The sequence below is a fragment of the Macaca nemestrina genome, chromosome 1 (genome assembly GCF_043159975.1).
Source record: "Macaca nemestrina isolate mMacNem1 chromosome 1, mMacNem.hap1, whole genome shotgun sequence".
In the NCBI taxonomy this organism is placed as follows: Eukaryota; Metazoa; Chordata; class Mammalia; order Primates; family Cercopithecidae; genus Macaca; species Macaca nemestrina.
Genome location: NC_092125.1, coordinates 232,699,065 through 232,712,225, shown reverse-complemented (window position 1 = coordinate 232,712,225; position 13,161 = coordinate 232,699,065). Strand labels below are relative to the sequence as shown.

The window sequence follows — 13,161 nt, the reverse complement described above, 5'->3', positions numbered from 1 at the left end:
GGGAGGGGTGGTGACACCTGTGCTGACCACGGTGGGCTGGGGGCCACCCCTTACCTGGTAGGTCCAGGAGACCAGCAGCACCTTGGTGCCCGGGTCCTCAGAAGGGGCGGCGGCCTGGATGAGGATGGACTCCACCGTCACGGAGCCGTCCGGGAGGTGCTGCACACAGTGGTCCTTCAGGACGCTGTGGGGAGGCTCGGTGAGACCCTGCCTGGCCCCCGGGGCCCGAGGGCTGGGGGGACCTGAGGGGTCGGGGGGCGGGGCCGGGCGCCCACCTCTTGAGGTGGCTGTAGACGCGCAACGCCATCTCCTGCTCCTTGCGCGTGTCGTGCAGGTGCACGCGGCAGGTGAAGCGCAGCTGGTGCTCGGCCAGACCCAGCTCTTTGAGGGCTTGCTCTGAGGATACCAGCCGGAAGTTCTGTGGGGCAGGGGCAGGTCAGGGAGCACAGCAGCAGCCCTCCCCCCTCCAGAGGCTGTCCCGGCACTCACACTGTCCTTCATGATCAGGGTGCCGTGCAGGAGCCGAGGTTTCTTGGCCTCGGGGAGCAGCCCTGTGGAAGAGGCGGCAGCAGTTGTCAACGTAAGGGCCACTCCCAGCTGCCTGCCCCGAGCGCCCTTCCCTGCCCGACCCACATACCCTGCACCATTTCCCGCTTCAGCAGTCCCAATGAGATGCCCACGGGGATGCTGGGGCTCGTGGGCAGCGTCACCGTCTCGCCATTGGCCGGCATGTAGCAGCTGACCCCTGGACCCCGGGAAGAGAAAGCCTCAGCCCAGGTTGCCTGCATCGACCCAAGGTGGGCCCCACGCCGCCCGCCCGGCTGCCTACGGAGCTCCTGCTCGATCTTCTGCTTCAGGAACTCCATCTTCTTGGCCTCGCCATGCACCAGCAGCACGCTCTCCGGCTCTGCCTGGCCCACCAGCTGCATGATGCCCTTGGCGTCCGCGTGTGCGCTGAATGACATGTACTCCACCTGCATCTTGACCTCCAGCTGCGGAGACCACAGGGTGTGGACAGCGGTTACCACCAGGAGGTGCCCCTCTGCCCTGCCAACCCAGCACGGGGTCGGGACTCACCACCTGCCGCCCCTCCATCTCCAGCTTCCGCTGCCCGCTGAGGATCTTGTGGCCCACGGTGCCCTGCACGCAGTAGCCGGGCATGATGACCTGGGGGCAGGCACAGAGCTCACAGCCATGGGACCCCAGCCTTGGCACCTCAGGGCCTTCCCTGGGATGTCCCCACCTGAACCCCTGGGAGCTGTTTCCACCTGCCAGCAGTGCCCGACCAAGCCTGGCTGCAGACGCCAAAGGACTCAGGTTTTGCCACAAGACTGTCCGGGGCTGGGCTGGGGCTGTACAGCCCGAGGTGGACGGGCTACGTCACAGGGAGACTGAGCAGCTCCAGGCGATGTCACCCCCGTCCCTTGGCAGCAGCAGCCACGTCCCTCGGCCAGCGCGAGGCCAGCAAGAGCGGAGCGCAGAGACGGCACGGGAGGAAGGACAACCCGCCAGCCTCCAGCTTCCAGGTTCCCACACCGCACCGCGCCCTCACCATGTTCTTTTCATTTCCGGCCCATTTCCGGAAGATCTGCAGGGACTGCCCGGCGTGCAACATCCCTGGCGTAGCAAATACAACCTGCAGGACACACAGGGTCGGGGGAGGTTCAGGGCAGCGACGCCCCCACCACCGCCGCAGGCCCAGCCCAGAGACCTGCAGGACACACAGGGTCGGGGGAGGTTCAGGGCAGCGACGCCCCCACCACCGCCGCAGGCCCAGCCCAGAGACCTGCAGGACACACAGGGTCGGGGGAGGTTCGGGGCAGCGACGCCCCCACCACCGCCGCAGGCCCAGCCCAGAGACCTGCAGGACACACAGGGTCGGGGGGGGTTCGGGGCAGCGACGCCCCCACCACCACCGCAGGCCCAGCCCAGAGACCTGCAGGACACACAGGGTCGGGGGAGGTTCAGGGCAGCGACGCCCCCACCACCGCCGCAGGCCCAGCCCAGAGACCTGCAGGACACACAGGGTCGGGGGGGGTTCGGGGCAGCGACGCCCCCACCACCGCCGCAGGCCCAGCCCAGAGACCTGCAGGACACACAGGGTCGGGGGGGGTTCGGGGCAGCGACGCCCCCACCACCGCCGCAGGCCCAGCCCAGAGACCTGCAGGACACACAGGGTCGGGGGAGGTTCGGGGCAGCGACGCCCCCACCACCGCCGCAGGCCCAGCCCAGAGACCTGCAGGACACACAGGGTCGGGGGGGGTTCAGGGCAGCGACGCCCCCACCACCGCCGCAGGCCCAGCCCAGAGACCTGCAGGACACACAGGGTCGGGGGAGGTTCAGGGCAGCGACGCCCCCACCACCGCCGCAGGCCCAGCCCAGAGACCTGCAGGACACACAGGGTCGGGGGGGGTTCGGGGCAGCGACGCCCCCACCACCGCCGCAGGCCCAGCCCAGAGACCTGCAGGAGACAGGAGGCCGACAGACGTGGAGGTGCCGGCCAGCCCTGCCGCGGGTCTCACCATCGGCCCTGGGTTGTCAGCGAAAGCCCGGTCAAAGGCCTTGATGTGCTTGAACTCGAACATGTTCCTCTGCACGAAAGTCTTGCGGATCTTCTGGTTGGTCCAGGGGATGAACAGCTTGTAGTAGTGGTTGGCCTTCTCGGTCAGCCCCGTGGAGAAGTAGATGGGCACCTTCAGGTTCATGCGCTCCCTGGGGACCACCGGCCCAGTCAGCACAGCGGCCACAGGGGAGGGCACTGCAGGGCAGGACTCGGCCGGGTCACCCCCACACCTGTATCTGCACAGCCCGTGCATGGGCCGGGCTGAGTCCAGTCGCAACCACAGGAGGCCAGTGCCCTCAGCCTATGTCCCATTAAGCCCTAAAGCAGCCAGGCTCAGCGGAGGGCCAGGAACCCCTACAAGAGCCGCAGACAGTGACGCTGACCGGACGTCACAGGCCTCCTGGGGTCACACAGCGCACAAGCAGCCCCCCAGGACAGCAGCAAGCAGGGCTGAGATGCCACCAGCACCCTGGGCAGGGCTGCCCACCGACTGAACTGTGCAGGCTGGGCCAGGGGCTCCTGAGAGAGCCGTCCTGGCGGCACCTACCAGAAGGTCTCCAGGAGGATGCAGAGCTCCTGGGCGCGGCCCAGCGCGAACACGGGGATCAGCACCTGGGGGACACACACGGCAGGAGCCTGGCCATACAGCCCCTTGGCACAGCAGGCAGCGTTCAGTGAGGGCACAGCCAGGTGCCCAAGAGCTGCCTCATAGGGACCTTAGCCTCTCTCATCTGCTCCCAGTCCTGTCCCAGCCACTCTCCGGAGACAGAAGGGAGCTGCGTGGGGCCTGGCCAGGGCTTCGTCAGGATCTGAGGTAGGAGAGGCAAAGGGGCTCCCTGGGAAGGGTCTCTGAGTTTTTGTCCTCAATGCTGAGCACACCTTCCTCTCTCCCTGCTTGAAAATGCAGTGCCCCCCACCCTGAGACCCTGACCTAGGCCAAGGGCAGCCAAAAGGACCCGCCCAGCATAGCCGAGGGCCCGCGTCCCCACCCCTGCTGTGGCTACCTTCCCACCACGCTCCACGGTCTCGTGGACTTTCTTCAGGAAGTCTCGCTCCCGGCAGCGCTTGGAGTCGCGGATGGTCGTGGCGTACGTGGACTCCGTGATGAGCAGGTTGGGGCGGCACTTGTCAATCCAGGCAGCTCTAGTACACGGGGGTGGGGTGTGAGTCACAGTGCACGGTCCCCACAGCTGCAGGGCTGGGTCTGACAAGCTGGGCCCCAGTACTACGCCCACCCGCCTTCCTGGGCCACTCTGGCTGGAAAGAGCCAGCTGGTAAAATGCTGTGGGCAGCACACTTGGGAAGAGAGAAGAGGGACAGAGGACCCCGCCCAGACCTTGGGAAGAGACAGGAGGGACAGAGGACCCCGCCTGGACCCTGTGCCTTCGCGCATCTGGGCCCAGAAGGAAGGGGCTCTCCAGGCCACACGGGACATGGGAGACACTGCTGGGCTGGCCGCTCGAGGGCTGGCACGCCGACACCCGCCAGGGTCCTGAGCGCCAGGGGGGCCCATGGGACAAAAGACATCTCGGACTACTTACCCCAAGTGTCGGTCTGGGGTCATGTTATAATCACCCTGGTGAACGATCAAGGCCACCATGAGGAGGGTGCGTCCCACCCCGGCAGCCCCTCCCGAGCCTTAAGCCCTTCCACTGACCGTGTAGACCACAGACTCTGAGCCCACTTTAATCTGGAACATGGCTGCCCCCAGCACGTGGCCTGCATAGTAGGCCTTGATCTCCAGTTCATCGTCCACCTGTGGAGGACAGGGCTGTGCTCAGGCTGTGTCGTCACAGCAGAGGGGCAGAGGCAGGGGCGGGGAGCGAGGGAGGCAGGGGCGGGGAGCGAGGGAGGCAGGGGCGGGGAGCGAGGGAGGCAGGGGCGGGGAGCGAGGGCACTGCACTGAGCCTTTTAGTCCTTGTTGCTCATACACAGCATCCAGTTCACAAGGGACGGGCAATGTGGACAAAGAACAAAAAACAACAGATGGAAGACTAAAGGGACCTGAAATTGGAGTTTCCAGTGTGGACTTTGAATACATCACAGAGAAAAGACAAGATTCAGAATGCTAGCTGCCAGACAAGGTAGGTCAGGCCTGTAATCCCAACACTTTGGGAGGCCAAGGCGGGTAGATCCCTTGAGGTCAGGAGTTCGAGACCAGCCTGGCCAACATGGTGAAACCCCATCTCTACTAAAAATACAAAAATAAGCTAGGCGTGGAGGTGCATCCCTGTAATCCCAGCTGCTCAGGAGGCTGAGGAAGGAGAATCGCTTGAACCTGGGAAGTCGAGGTTGCAGTGTGCCGAGATCACGCCACTGTACTCTAGCCTGGGCGACGGGGCGAGACTCCATCTCAAAAAAAAAAAAAAAATATTGGGCCAGGCACGGTGGCTCACACCTTTAATCCCAGCACTTTGGGAGGCCAAGGTGGGTGGATCGTCTGAAGTCAGAAGTTTAAGACCATCTTGGCCAACATAGTGAAACCCTGTCTCTACTAAAAATACAAAAATTAGCTGGGCATGGTGGCAGGTACCTGTAATCCCAGCTACACAGTAGGCTAAGACAAGAGAATTACTTGAACCCAGGAGGCAGAGATTGCAGTGAGCTGAGATTGTGCCACTGCACTCCAGCCGGGCAACAAGAGCGAGACTCCGTCCAAAAAAAAAAAAAAAGTTGGCAAAAAACTAGACTTCTTTAAAAATTTATTTCACTCATTTAAAACTTGCCGGGCATGGTGGCTCACACCTGCAATCCCAGCACTTTGGGAGGCTGAGGCGGGTGGATCACGAGATCAGGAGTTTGAGACGAGCCTGACCAACATGGTGAAACCCTGTCTCTACTAAAAATACAAAAACATTAACCAAGTGTGGTGGTGCACACCTGTAATCCCAGTTACTCGGGAGGCTGAGGCAGGAGAATCACTTGAACCCAGGAAGCAGAGGTTGCAGTGAGCCGAGATTGCGCCACTGCACTCCAGTCTGGGTGGCAGAGTGAGACTGTCTCAAAAATAAAATAAAAAATAAAAACAGTACTTTTGGAGAGACAGTCTCACTGTGTTGCTCAGGCTGGTCTGGAACTCCTGGGCTCAAAGGATCCTCCCGCCTCAGCCTCCCAAAGTGCTGGGATTACAGGTGTGAGCCACCACCCTTGGCATAGAAACTATTTTTGAAAAGTGGAAATTCTTTTTTTTTTTTTTTTTTTTTTTGCGACGGAGTCTCGCTCTGTCTCCCAGGCTGGAGTGAGCGGCGCAATCTCGGCTCACTGCAAGCTCCGCCTCCCGGGTTCACGCAATTCTCCTGCCTCAGCCTCCCGAGTAGCTGGGACTACAGGTGCCGCCACCACACCCGGCTAATTTTTTGTATTTTTAGTAGAGACGGGGTTTCACCATGTTAGCAAGGATAGTCTTGATCTCCTGACCTCGTGATCCACCCTCCTCAGCCTCCCAAAGTGCTAGGATTACAGGTGTGAGCCACCGCGCCTGGCAAAAAGTGGAAATTCTAAAACCAGGAACTATTAAAACCCAAATTAAGAATTCAATGGATGGGCCAGATGTGGTGGCTCATGCCTGTAATCCTAGCACTTTGGGAGGCTGAGGAGGGTGGATCACCTGAGGTCAAGAGTTTGACCTTTTTTTTAGTAGAAATGGAGAAACCCCATCTCTACTTAAAAAAAAAAAAAAAATTAGCCAGGCTTGGTGGTGCATGCCTGTAATCCCAGCTACTCGGGAGGCTGAAGCAGAAGAATTGCTTGAACCCGGGAGGCAGAGGTTGTGGTGAGCTGAGATCATGACATTGCACTGCAGCCTGGGCAACAAGAGCGAAACACCATCTCAAAAAAAAAAATAGAATTCAATGGATGAATTTACCACCACATGACATATAACCAGAAAAGAGAATCCGTAAACTGAAAGACACCAGAGAGAATATCTATCAGGAAACAGGAAAGACAAAGGGATGACGAAGTTTCAAGAGGTTGACCGTCAGGCTCTCAGGGCCCCTGGAGGAACAAGAACGAGGCAGAAGCAACACTGGAAGAAACGTGATGAAGGCCTCAAGCCACAGATCCAAGAGGCCTCAAACTCTGAACAGGTTGAGAATACATGTCGGCCCATCGGAGCACAAGCACCAAAAACCAAGGCCAAGACCCTACAGGTGCCCGTGCCAGAGACGGGGGACAGAACGATGTTTGCAAAGTGCAGAGACAAAATACTGTCAACCTAAAATCCTACACACCTAAGAGGAAAAAAATCCTTCAAGAATGAGGGTAAAGTAAATCCATTTGCAGCCAAATAAAAATTGACAGAATTGGGAGGCCGAGACGGGTGGATCACAAGGTCAGGAGATCGAGACCATCCTGGCGAACATGGTGAAACCCCGTCTCTACTAAAAAATACAAAAAAACTAGCTGGGCGAGGTGGTGGGCGCCTGTAGTCCCAGCTACTCGGGAGGTTGAGGCAGGAGAATGGCGTGAACCCGGGAGGCGGAGTTTGCAGTGAGCTGAGATCCGGCCACTGCACTCCAGCCTGGGCAACAGAGCGAGACTCCGTCTCAAAAAAAAAAAAAAAAAAAAATGACAGAATTCAGTACCAGCAGACCCACACTCCATTCTTTAGGCAGAAGGCAAATTACCCCAAGTAAAAGGCAGAAAAAATACAGGAAGCACAACAAAAAGAATAAATATATAAATAAAACTAAGCAAATGTTGATGTTACCAGACATTAGAAATCATGTCTGTCTGGGTTTAAAATATACGGAGGAGTTGGCAGGTGTGGTGACTCATGCCTGTAATCCCAGCACTTTTGAGAGGCTGAGGTGGGAGGATCCCTGGAGCCCAGGAGTTGGAGAGCCTGAGCAACACATACCCCCTCTCTACAAAAAATACCAAAATAAATTAGCTGGGCATAGGGGCACATGCTTGTAGTCCCAGCTACTTGGGAGGCTGAGGTGGGAGGATCACCTGAGCCTGGGAGGCCGAGGCTGCAGTGAGCCAAGATCACACTCCAGCCTGGGCAACAAAGTGAGACCCTGTCAAAAAAAAAAAAAAATTAAAATTTCACAACGAAAAAGATAAATATACTTCATTTTGATAAGAAGTTCAATCAGAAAAATAAAATGTTTCAAAATACGTAAGTACCTAATATAGTTTCAAAAAATATAAAAGCAATACCCAGAGACTTTAATGAGACACAGACAAACCCACAATCTTTGTCACAAATTTTGCCAATCTGTCACTCACCAACTTAACCTTCACTTCCTCCCTGACCCACACCCAGAACCAGGCACCCTCCAGAACTGGCCCATCTCCCCTCTGGCCCCTGCCTCCCTGCCCGGCGACACCCTGGGAGCTCCAGCAAGTCTCCGGAGGCTCCGAGCGCTCTGAGGGCACCAGCTTGTCCCACTCTGGCCATTTCAATGCCGCTCAGACAGAGCCAGGTGGGTTTGGAGGCCGGGGCACACCCCCACCCTGTGCGTGCTCTCCCGGGTTGGCGCCCTATCTCGTTTGGGGCCCTTGTGCTCGCGCTGCCGCCTCCAGGTGTTCCCACAGTGCTGGATGCAAGAGTGAGGTGGGGTGGGCTCACCCTGAGGCCCCAGCCTTCCAGAGACTGTGGAGAGCGGGCGGAGGGCATGGTTGGTGTGGGGGTGGGCAGTGCCTGTGCCGTCTGTGGCCCTGGGAACCTGACCTGGACCGTCTGGTGGAGGTGGACAGCCACCACCTTCTTCATGCAGTCTTTGATCATCTGGGAGGTGAAGAAGTTGGCCTCGCCCTTCTTGTCCACGGCGATCTTGCGGTAGTCCTCCAGCAAGATGGGGCAGATGGCCTGGGTGGGGTGGGTCATGTAGATGGGCCCGTCGTAGCCCACCATCTCGCTGAAGTAGGGGAGTGCCCCGCAATGGTCCAGGTGGAAGTGGCTGGGGGATGCAGCACAGGTCAGCCTGGGCCCACCCTGCCCCAGCCTTCACCCCCACTCTGGGCTTGTGGGTTGCCCCCTTCATTCGCCTGCTGTGCACCAGGCCCCATCCCGAGTACTGAAGAGTCAGTAACGAGCAAACACAAAGCCGCCTCCCTGGAACTTTCAGTCTCAAAGTCTAGCGAGGCAGCGAGCAAACGGGAAACTGAACACGTCGGTGACAGCGACATGCTCGCGAGGCAATGCGAAGCCGCTAAGGGGCACGGGGAGCCGCTGGGATTTCAGGCATCAGGACAGGCTGAGAGGAGCGGCAGGTGAAGGCAGCACAGACCCGAGGGCAAGGGCAGTGCCTGGCAAGCCCCAAGAAGGCACTGGGGACCCCGCTGTGTCTGACAAGAAGCCACAACCACGAGGGTCTCAGGGGCAGCTGAGGACGCTGCCTCCACAGCGGGCTTCTCCAGGCTTCACAGGCCCTCTGGCTGCTGGGGAGGGCGGGGCGGGGCAGGGGGAACCAGTAGGAATGCCGTGGCCATCCAGGCGATGCCACCCAGACCAGCGAGCGGGTCATGAGCTGCTGGACTCTAAAGGTTGGGGTCAGGGCAGACTCAGGACTCTGGAATCTCCAACAAGACAGTGGGGTTTAAAGCTCCTGAGACAGAGAAGGCATCGGAGAGGGTGAAGCCTGGAGAGCCGGGTTCAGAGGGCAGGGCCAGAAGAATAGGTGGAGACCAGGCCGTGTGTGTGACCAGTAAGGCAGGCAAGGAGCAGATCCCGGGGCCCCGACGCCCCCTGAGGATCAAGGATGACGCAGGCCCCTTGCCAAACGTTGCCGAGGCCGAGTAAGGGGGCCCAAGCCCCACAGGCACAGACATGGGACCCTCAAGGCCCCCAACGGGTGCCCACCTGATGATCACGCAGTCCAGGAAGTCTGTCAGGCGGCCGTTCTGGGTGATGTAGGAGAAGTCAGGGAAGCGTCGCTGGGAAGGACGTGAGGCTTCAGGTTGCGCCGTGGTCTCCAGGCAGCACCTGGGACCACCCATGTCCCAGGGAGGGGCCCCCAGGAAGGGGGGTTCTACGTGCAGACTCAGGCTGGGCACTGCCACCCCGCAGGTCACACCAGAACCCCTGGATGCTCACAGCATGCAGAGGGGCCAAGATTACCTCCAACCTCACTGACAGATGTGAGCAGGAAGCTGAGCCCAGGGTCTCGCTGGGCCCAGCCTATAGGACTCTGGGGCTGGAGCCCAGCACCAGTACAGGGGGACCTCCCCACGCAGGGGCTCGCCTCGGCCAGGCCCACCCATCCCTGCTACCCACAGGGTGCAGTCGTCCAAGCACGACCACTGCTGCCCACTGCCCCACTGTCCGGCTCTCAGGCCCAGGGTCTGCCTGCACACGGCCAGCCCTCCCGGCCTCCGGGCCTCCTGCCCAAGAGACTCACGTCGTCATTGAAGCCCATGTGCATCCCGCAGTCCAGCATGACGTTCTTGCCCGCAATGGAGACCAGGATGCAGCTTCGGCCCACGTCCTGGCCAGCCCCTACTCGAGGGAGGGCAGGTGAGAGTCAGTGCTGCGCCCCCGCCCCCAGCTCCCTGTGCTGCCTCCCCAAGCTCTGCAGGACCCAATGCACTGAGGAAACGAGAGCGAGGCTGCTGTGTGGACAGACACGTGGGCCAAGAAACAGGGCCACCCCTAGTCCCAGGAAGGGGGACACAGGACCACGCCCCACACCACCACATCCAAGGTGGAGGCCGGCAGCCCACACGCTCCTCCCTGGCCTCTCAAGGCGGCCGTGGCCTGCTGGCTGAGTAGTGGGCACTGTGTTGTGGTCCTCAGCCCCTCAGACACAAGGGCTGGTCTGCGGGGCCAACACCTCAGTCAGAGTCACGCCTGGGCTGTGGCTGGACCCTCAGCAGAGCTGCAGACCAATGAGGCCACCTCCTGCAGGATCTTTCCCCAGGCAGGCAAGGGCCTGAGTGCCTAAGTGCTGGCACTGGGTGTCCCCTGGTGGTGCGGCTGTGGAGGGATGTCACGCAGCCTCGGCCATGCCACACGAACACAGTGCCAGTGGTCCAGCAGTGGCCGGCGTGGGCAACACGAGCCCCACACCACTGCCCACCACGCAGCCCCCAACACAGACCCTAATCTGCGGCCCTCCCACACTCCTGACAGCCAAGCAGCCCTGCCCAGCTGCTCCAGCCAGAGGCCTTGGCCAGCCAAGGCACACTCAGCCCCCTCATGTGACCTGGAGGCCCACAAGGAAAGGGCCATGGCCCCTGCACAGCCTGTGCCTGGGCGGGAGTCTGATGGCCGTGAATGGCCTGGTTTTCCCCTTGAATCCCCACCCACCTTCCCCGACCAGCCACCTGAAACGTCCAAAGCCAGCACCACACATCAGGATAGCGGGGCCACAGCCGAGGGCCTGCCTGCCACGAATGGGGGTCTCAGGTTCTCTTCTAGGCCTGTTCCTGCCCCCACTGGGTGTGAGCTCTCTGAGAGCAGGGTCTCAGCTGTCTCCTCCCTCTGCACCTCCTACCCCAAGCCATGCCAGGCTCACAGAGGCCCTCTGGCATCTGTGGGAAGGGAGGGCCGCCCCTCTTCACAGCCAAGGACCTAAGGCCACAGAGGCACTTGTGGCCCTGAAGCATGGGGCCTGGCTTGGTCTTCTGAATTCCAAAGCCCAATCCTGAGGTACTGGCAGTCCCGCCTCCCGACAGGACCCACAGTGATCCCAGGGAATAGAGCCTGGAGCTACAGGAGGGGACAGGGCTGAGAAGACAGAGGAGGAGGCATCCCTGTCTGCAAGGAAACAGACAGCAGACAAGTGAACAAGACACCTCGAGTACACCAGATGGAGGCTACTGTGACAGAGAAGAGCAAGGTAAGAGGATGAGGAAGCCTTGAAACTTCCAGAACCATGACAGGAAAGTGCTCCCTGAGAAGCCAACTTTTGAGCAGGATGGGGGAAGGGGGAGGAACAGGGTTGGGAGGACAGGCAGGGTCGGGGGACAGTCACGCACAGGCGAGGGCGTGGGAGTGACCCCAAGGACACAGCACTGGCCCAGTGAGCATGGAGCCCAAGGCAGTCCCTGGCACAGGGAGGTGGTGAAACAGTTCTGCTCTGCCGATACCCTGGCTGAGGTGACCTTAAGAATACACCCAGGTACAGACTGGGAGCCACTGAAGCCACATGAAAGATCAGACTGTCCAGAGAGTGGGTAGAACAGGCAGCCAAGAGGCCAAATGGGAAAGGGGCAGTCTGGGAGGACCCAGCAGAGGCCCCAGAGAGCAGGGGAGGGCAGCAGGGCCCACGCTAACACCGTGGGCTGTGCACAGGCCAGGGGTGTTCACAGCACAGTATCCGCGCCGGGGCAGCAGGCACCCCTCCAAGGAAGCGCTCATGCCATGAGGAAGGACATGGAATCTCGTCCCAGTGTCTGTGCTGGAAGATGCCCTCGACCCCCTGCCCAGTGGAAGGACCAGGTTCCAGGACAGCACAGGGCAGGCACGTGTGGATAAACGCCCAGGACATCAGGATGGTTGGCCACCAGCACCATGTCCCCCCAGGTGTTTCTGAGACCCTGGGTTTTGACTAATTCTTTCCTCCTTCGCATTGTTCTATACTGTTAGGACTTTGACTTTTTTTGACATATGGTCTTGCTGTCGCCCAGGCTGGAGTGCAGTGGCACAATCATGGCTCACTGCAGCCTCGACCTCCCGGGCTCAAGCAATCCCCACAACTCAGCCTCCTGAGTAGCTGGAACCACAAGCACACACCACCATGCCCGGCTAATTTTGCTCTTTTTTTTTTTTTTTTTTTTGAGTGATGGAGTCTTGCCATGTTGGCGAGGCTGGTCTTAAACTCCTGGGCTCAAGCGATCCTCCCACCTCTGCCTTCCAAAGTACTGGGATTGCAGGCGTGAACCACAGTGCCCAGCCTGTTAGGACTCTTAAGAGTATACATTTGTGTTTTTTGCTGGTTTTTTCAGTGTTGCAGAAATCAGGTAGAACAAGAGCTGAACTGAGAGTTGATTGTAATTTGGGCGTGAGCACAAGGGGTGGTGGACAGAAAGTAAGAGGTGAGGAGGCAGAAGCGGGACAGCGAGACTGGGGGGCTGGGCGGCTGAGAGGCTGGGGGTCTGCTAGGCTGAGAAGCTGGAGGACTGGGGGGCTGGGGGGCTGGGGGGCTGCGGGACTGAGGGGCTGGGGGGCTGGAGGCGGCAGCGCGCCGCACAGGGAGGTCAACGCACCAACGAAAGCGCACAGCGAGCGCGGAGGCCCCGCGGCCCCCTCTGCGACGTCCCCTCACGGCCGCCTGAACCTCGGGGCTCGCGTTCTCGCGTCACTGCCGGAGGCCGAGGGTGCAGGGACTCGGCCGCCTCTCGGTTCCCACCAGGGCCCACGCGGGGAGGAGACCGAGGACGCCCGCGACGCGCACCCGGCTCCATGACAACCCGGAGGGAGCGGGGCGCCCAGCCCACCCGGAGCCGCATACGGAGCCCGCCCCACAGCCCTGCCGGCGGCTCCCACTCACCCAAGGGCGTGACTCTGATCTCAGGCATCGTCTCCGCCGCGTTCCCAGAGCCGCGAGTCCCGCGCGCGGTGATGCACTGCGCAGGCGCAACCACCAGGGTGTCAACTTCCGGTGCGTCAGCCGGAAACGCGGGTCTGCGCGCCGGCCCTCCTGATT

General features: G+C 60.3%; 1 protein-coding gene and 1 long non-coding RNA gene across 3 annotated transcripts in view; one reads left to right on the top strand and one right to left on the bottom strand.

The window, feature by feature from the left end:
• The window catches only part of INTS11 (integrator complex subunit 11), a 13,542-nt gene extending 381 nt beyond the window's left edge, over positions 1-13,161 (bottom strand). Inside the window, exons 1-16 of one of the 2 annotated variants that reach the window (XM_071068119.1) lie at positions 13,006-13,161; positions 9,913-10,010; positions 9,375-9,448; positions 8,244-8,472; positions 4,221-4,319; positions 4,105-4,139; positions 3,568-3,706; positions 3,111-3,175; positions 2,523-2,712; positions 1,553-1,636; positions 1,078-1,167; positions 830-992; positions 638-745; positions 490-551; positions 276-418; positions 55-184 (exon numbers count right to left, since the gene is read on the bottom strand). In XM_071068119.1, the coding sequence (XP_070924220.1) occupies positions 55-184; positions 276-418; positions 490-551; positions 638-745; positions 830-992; positions 1,078-1,167; positions 1,553-1,636; positions 2,523-2,712; positions 3,111-3,175; positions 3,568-3,706; positions 4,105-4,139; positions 4,221-4,319; positions 8,244-8,472; positions 9,375-9,448; positions 9,913-10,010; positions 13,006-13,033 (1,737 nt within the window). In that variant the 5' untranslated portion in view covers positions 13,034-13,161. Of the gene's footprint in view, positions 1-54; positions 185-275; positions 419-489; positions 552-637; positions 746-829; positions 993-1,077; positions 1,168-1,552; positions 1,637-2,522; positions 2,713-3,110; positions 3,176-3,567; positions 3,707-4,104; positions 4,140-4,220; positions 4,320-8,243; positions 8,473-9,374; positions 9,449-9,912; positions 10,011-12,721; positions 12,854-13,005 lie in introns of those variants that run through there. The other variant, XM_071068124.1, reaches the window with a different exon arrangement.
• Positions 9,942-12,660, top strand: LOC105498308 (uncharacterized). The gene is made up of 3 exons (XR_011606973.1): positions 9,942-10,028; positions 11,189-11,352; positions 11,808-12,660. It is a non-coding gene; the product is annotated as an uncharacterized lncRNA (long non-coding RNA).